The sequence below is a fragment of the Delphinus delphis genome, chromosome 10 (genome assembly GCF_949987515.2).
Source record: "Delphinus delphis chromosome 10, mDelDel1.2, whole genome shotgun sequence".
In the NCBI taxonomy this organism is placed as follows: domain Eukaryota; kingdom Metazoa; phylum Chordata; class Mammalia; order Artiodactyla; family Delphinidae; genus Delphinus; species Delphinus delphis.
Window position 1 is genome coordinate 63,725,979 of NC_082692.2, and position 6,354 is coordinate 63,732,332.

General features: G+C 51.5%; 1 protein-coding gene across 1 annotated transcript; it reads right to left on the reverse strand.

Moving 5' to 3' along the window:
• Positions 1-421: 421 nt before the first annotated feature.
• Positions 422-3,607, reverse strand: LOC132432898 (15 kDa protein B-like). The gene is made up of 4 exons (XM_060023769.1): positions 3,428-3,607; positions 2,628-2,732; positions 1,551-1,656; positions 422-925 (listed from the first exon to the last, which is right to left on the reverse strand). The coding sequence occupies exons 1-4, from the start codon at positions 3,605-3,607 to the stop codon at positions 774-776; spliced, it is 543 nt and encodes a 180-aa protein (XP_059879752.1). The 3' UTR covers positions 422-773.
• Positions 3,608-6,354: the final 2,747 nt, after the last annotated feature.

Here is a 6,354-nt window from a genome sequence, read left to right on the forward strand (position 1 = left end):
GCTTCCAGGGAAGCCCTTGGATGCCCCCCCAACCCATGTTTCTCTTCATTGTCCCTGCCCTGACCTCAGGGAGTCTGTGTTCCCATGATGCACAGTGGAATCACCCCCAGGACCTGTCTCATTTGTCTCCTCACCCCAAGTCCAGCTGGCCCAGCTCTAACACCTTATTCATTCACATTCATGTAATCATTTATTTTAGAAACGTTTTATTGAGTTTCTCTCCTGTGGCTCTCACCAGAGAGTGGCCTGACCCCCTCTTGGAGGTACCTGGATATATGAAGGGACATTTAGTTGTCACAGTGACTGGGCAGGGAACAGTGGTGCTCAGGGTCCTGCACAGAAGGAACTGCCCTCCCAGGATTCAGGAGCACTTTGCTGAGATAGTCATTCCCCAGCCACCTGCAGCTGGCTGAGGAGGGCTCAGCTGTGAGTAAATACAGTGCTACGGAGCCTGGGACACAGCAGGTAATGCCAGGTAATGGTTTGGGGATCATGAATGCACAGATGAGAGAAGGACACTTCTGCTGCCCAGGGAAGAGCAGAGAGGCTTCCTGGAGTAGGTGACTTTGGAGCTGTGCCTTAAAAGATGAGCAGGGTTTACAGACACAGGATGGGCAGGAATTCCAGACAGAGGGAAGCAGGTATGCAAATGCAGAGGAGTATGGGTGGGCTCAGACTGCAGGAAAGGGAGTGCTGAGGGCAGCAGAGGAAGAGAATGGGTGGGAATAAGAGGTTGTGGTGGGGTTGCAGGGCATCCCTTACCTTCCGCAGCCCTAGAAATTCCTCAGTATGTTGGTGATGATGTCGTGCTTGGCTTTCTCGTACAGGTCCCTGACTGCATGTGGCAGTTGGGAGCTCTCAGTTCCTGGAGTGTCCACTCCAGGGGACCCAGCAGAACGCCTCACCCGGTGGACCTTACAGAAGTGATGCAGACGTGATCACCCTCATTGATTGGCCCCCTTTCCTGTCCTGCCTGTGGCCCCTCTCTCCAGGTGGGGATGAGTGTGAGGCACCGGCAGTGATGTTGGTGATGGGGCTGGAGGTGGTCCCCAGTGAGGCCCTTCCACTCGGAGCCCAGAGGGCCTGGGAAGGCCTGAACTCTGCCGCTCACTTCCTCTCTGGCTATTCCACTCACTTGCTAGGAGGTTGCACCTCCGGCTTCAGTTTTTCCAAATGTGGGATGTGGAGGAGGGTTCCCAGAGCTCAGGGCCCAGAGCAGAGCCAGTGTCCTGCGAAGTCTGAGCTCCCTCTCACCCCCAGGATGCCCCTTAGCCTCGGCCACCAGTCTCTCCTCCCCACCCCTCCTGCCAAACGACTAGCAGTCATCAAGGTCCAACCGCGCCTCACACTCCACAAGCCTTTCCCCTCCCGACGACTTGCGTTTAGAAGGGCTCGATCGGCCCGGTTTCCAGAGGAGGAAACTGAGGCCCCACGCGCCGAAGTCAGTGGCCCAGGTGAGGGCCCCTCGGTCATCGGCGGTCACCGGGCAGAGCACCGCCCGCGACGGAAACAGACTGGGGCCAGCGCGGGCGCAGGGGCTCATCTCCGGCTTGAGCTCGCGCTCGTGGTCCGGGTCCCCAGGGCAGTTGAGGGACGGTTGAGGGACGGAAGGATGTGCTGCAGCATGAAGAAGATGCCCGTGCAGTTCCGCTCTTCCTGCGGGTCAGTGAGCACAGGAGTGCGGTGGCCGACGTTCTTGCCCAGGTACCCAGGCTCCCGAAGCCGGCGCCCTCCCTAATCCTCCCCCCAGAGCCAGGTGGGAGCGGCGAACGCTGGGGGGACCCGGGCGGGCTCCGTGAACACCCAGTAAAATTAAGGACTTTCATGCAAGTTATATTAAATGGGAAAAGGCCTCCAAAATTAGCCTCAGAGGAAGCTATATTTGTTTAAAACACTCGTGTGTACATAAAAAAGATACAGAAGATGATTCACCAACGGTTAATGTTGTCTCCTCCTGGGTAGTGGGGTTGCAGGGGGTTTTTGTTTGTTTGTTTTTAGTTTGCTTCTCCACATTTTGTTAATTTGCTATAATAAAGTATTATTTTCCTAATTTTAGAAAAACAGTTATCACTAGGTGCATTACGGTCCCCTTCTTCTTTCTCTTAATATTTAGTCATTTCTTTAGCATGTATTGTTTTTCTAATAAGAATTGATAATTTACATGTAGTAAGAAAAACCAGTAAGGAAAAACCCAATTTTAAAAATGGCTACTGGGCTTCCCTGGCGGCGCAGTGGTTAAGAATCCGCCTGCCAATGCAGGGGACAAAGGTTCGAGCCCTGGTCCGGGAAGATCCCACATGCCGCGGAGCAACTAAGCCCATGTGCCACAACTACTGAAGCCCGCGCACCTAGAGCCCACGCTCCGCCACAAGAGAAGCCACTGCAATGAGAAGCCCGCGCACTGCGGCGAAGAGTAGCCCCCGCAAGCCAGCACACACCGACGAAGACCCATCGCAGCCAAACATAAATAAGTAAATTTATTATTATTTTTTAAATGCCTTCCATAATCAAACCTCACCTGGGCGAGGTGAGGAGGGTGGAAGCAAATACAGCCTCCGGGAGAAGGGAGAGAGGGGAGGTCCTTCTCTTGCTCATGGGGGCAGGGAGCCAGGGGATGGGAGACTCGCCCCGCCCGGCCTGAAGGGACATTCTCGGGGCTGTCGGCGGTGCCAGAGCAAAAAGCACACCGTCTCTTTAATCCTGAAGTTGAGCGGGATCATGGTGTTGGAGTTCTAAAAAATCAAGAGAAGACTCATGATCATCTATCTCCCTTTTACAGAGGAGGGAACAAAGGCAAGGAGGAGAGAGTTCACAGTTCCAAGTTGGAAGGGGCTTAGCCGAGGTCTGCACTTTCCACCTAAAGGAGGCAGCCTCTTCAAGTGGCCTGAGCAGAGATTTAAGGTGTGCAGGGCTTCTGGAAACTAGCCGAGGCTAACACCTCATGGCTGTACCACCTTGAGGGGTCACTTCCCATCTTTGCCCCTCAGTTTCCTCTTCTGTGACAAAGGAACTAGAATACTTGCCTCGCATGCTCAGCTGCCAGGAGAGAGATAATGGGGTGGGAAGGGGACACTGGAAGGCCCTGATGAGTCGCTGGTGAGACCAGTCCAGCTCCTGTCTGTCCTTTGAAACAGCCCTGCTTGCTCCTACAAACCCAGGGCCTGAGTGCAGGCTGGACTCCCAGAACCCGCATTTCATCCTTGGGCAAAGCCCGGAATTGACCAGCTAGCCAGCTGTCAGGCCCGAGAGAAATTACGGTCTTTGTCTTATCTTCTGAGGGGAGAAACATTATAATAATAAGAACAGCAGCTAATGTCAACCAAGCACTTTGTGCCTGTGCGAGGCATTCTCTCCTGCCTGCTGTCCTCACAGGCTGCTATGAGGCAGAGTGTTACCCGCTTCCTGGGCCTGAGCCCCCAACACTCACCAAGCTAGGCAGTGGTGGGATGGCTTCCAGCAGGCCAAAGAGTCGCTGTCCTTGTCGCCCCTGGTTGAAGAACCACAGGGCCTGGGTGACTGTCTCTTCATAGCTCAGACTGCGCTGGGCCACACAGGCCATTGCTGCCAAGCCTGCCACCAGCACCAGTGCCCTCCAAGCCCCTGCCATTGTCCCTTCTTTGATCCACTGCCACTTGCAGCCCCTTTTAGGTGCTACTCGGGCAGCCTTGCCCAAGGGCTGCTGACGACATGCAGGGCTGGGGCCTTCCTGAAAGGGGCCTCTCCTTTCCTTCGCTAGGCACCCAGTATTAGCCAATGTTCCAAAATACCCGTGACTCAGAGGCAAGTAGGATTGGGTTATAGTCCAGGGCCTAGGAGTGAGGCAGCCCTGAGCTGGGGGCAGGAGACATGTGTGATGCTGGGCAAGTCCCTTCACTCTGGCCTCAGTGTCCCTACCTGTGCCACGAGGAGGCCACCTCTGATAGTCCAGGACTCTGTGCCGTCTCTGCCTGGCTGTTCTGGTTTGATTCTGAAACAACTGTCTGGGATCCATGAACTCTCTATGTGACAGTTCCTCAGCTGAGAGCACAAGGAGACAGTCCAATCTGAGGCTGTACTCAAGCTGACACCTACCATGTTACATACGTTTTAAAATACTGATTGTTAACCCTTAAAACTCTGGATGCCTGACTTTGAAAAAATCATGAGATCTGACAATGCATGGCTCACAGCCCCTCATGGATGTGACGTCAGCAACTTCTCCAGGGAAAGCCTCGCTGTCCACTTCCCCCAGGTCATTCCCTGCTGCCAAAGCAGGGAGGCTGTCCCCAACAGGATCAGGGCAGGGATTCCTGGCTGCTGACACGGCCAACCCCAGGCAGCAGCTCACAAGAGGAAGAGCAAGGGCCTCCCCTTCCTCTGAGGGCTCCCATTTTCCTTGACTCCCTCAGTTACTGGGGTCTGCATGTTAACTTCCCAGCCCTTCCTTGGCTGCGGGGCTCCTGTTCTGCAGGAGACTCAGAAACTGGGGAGGACGAGAGCAACTACCGGGTGTTTCCACTGAAGTCCACCAGTGGGGAAACCAAGGCACAGAGCAGATCATGACTTCCCCCAAAAGCTAAGGGTAGAGCTGAGCAGGTCAGAGCCAGAAGTGAGGAGAGAAGGCAGAGCACAGAACAGTCCTCCGCAGGCCCAACAGGTCTTCAAAGGCCCAAGTCTCATCATAAAATCCATGCAGCCATGGCATATAATGGTGAAAACTTAGAAAAAACCTAAACGTGCTTCAAGGGATTTCCTGGTGGCACAGCGGTTAAGAATCTGCCTGCCAGTGCAGGGGACACGGGTTTGAGCCCTGGTCCGGGAAGATTCCACGTGCTGCGGAGCAACTAAGCCTATGCGCCACAACTACTGAACCTGCGCTCTAGAGCCCACGAGCCACAACTACCGAAGCCCGCACGCCTAGAGCCCGTGCTCCGCAACAAGAGAAGCCACCGCAGTGAGAAGCCTGCGCACCGCAACAGAGTAGCCCCTGTTCTCTGCAACTAGAGAAAGCCCGCACGCAGCAACAAAGACCCAACCCAGCAAAAAATATAAATAAATAAATGTGCTTCAAGAGCAGATTATTAGAGCAGTTGTGATATGTCCACCTATGGAATACCGCTACTACTTATTGGAATACAGGTCCAGTTATTGGTGGGTGATTATGTTCATCACAGGTTCTTAGCTGAAGAATGAGGGTTCTGCTGCAGCAGGTCTTGTGTCCATCACAGGAAGTGTGAATAAGGAAGGATGGTGGGTGCTCACTGTAGAATTCTATGCAGCAGTTAAGCAGTGGTTCTCCACTGGGGTGACTTTGCCCCTTGACCCCCCCCCCAGGACAATTGTCAATGTCTGGAGACAGTTTTGATTGTCACAACTGGGGAGAGGGCACAACTGACATCTAGTGGATAAAGGCCACTGGATGCTGATAATCACCCTACAATGCACAGGACAGCCCCAGCAAGGAAGAATGGTCTAGCCCCAAATGTCACTAGTGCTGAGGTTGAGAAGTCCTGTGACAGAGCAACCAGATGGATCAATCTTAAACACATGGTGCTTGGTTACAAAGGAAAGGAACAGAATGAGATGTGTAACAACTCTCCCTCCCTCTCTCTCTCTCTCCATTTATATGTATGGAGAATACATCAGAATACATCCTTCAAACTGATAAACATCTTATAACACCCACAAGGCACAGGTAAGAATGAATGATGGTTGAGAGGGCAGGAAATGAGATTGGGGGGAAAAAAAAAGCAGAGAGAGGGCTTGCACAGACCAAAGAAAACTCACCAATGCAGCCTGCAGTGTAAGGTTGGATTCCTTGTACAGAAGATTGTACACTGATCAATATCCATAACAGTATCACTAGCAAGGTGCCTGAAAAGATGTTCACTAAAATATTAATAATATAATGAATAAATATCCATACAGTTTTTCTCTGTATGGAACTGGCAAAGGATTTTGATTCCTTCTTTCAACTTTTCTTTATTATTTGAAAAAAATTACAATAAACAACTTTGTTTTACAAAAACAGCAAAAATATTTTTTAAATACCCACATGGAATCTACATTTTATTCCACATCTGCAACTACTTTTTTAAGTTCAATGGAACTCTTTTTATTGAGATAAAATTCACATATCATAAAATTTACCCTTTCAAAGTGTACAATTCGCAACATTTTCATCATCCCAAAAATAAACCTTGTGCCAATTAGCAGTCACTCCCCATTTTCCCCTCCCCTTTGCCCCTGGCAACCAATAATCTACTTTCTGTCTTTATGGGTCTGCTATTCTGGATATTCATATAAATGGAATCATACAATATGTGGTCTTTGGTGTCTGGCTTTGTTCACTTAGCATGATGTTTTCATGTTCAT

What these genes read in the sequence shown, in the direction of transcription:
- LOC132432898 (XM_060023769.1), bottom strand. Translation starts at nt 3,607, where the DNA reads ATGGCAGGGGCTTGGAGGGCACTGGTGCTGGTGGCAGGCTTGGCAGCA. An exon ending in GTCCCTTCAGGCCGGGCGGG is followed by an intron (nt 1,657 to 2,627) that starts GCGAGTCTCCCA and finishes ACTGACCCGCAG; the next exon opens with GAAGAGCGGAACTGCACGGG. An exon ending in GACCACGAGCGCGAGCTCAA is followed by an intron (nt 926 to 1,550) that starts GCCGGAGATGAG and finishes CACGTCTGCATC; the next exon opens with ACTTCTGTAAGGTCCACCGG.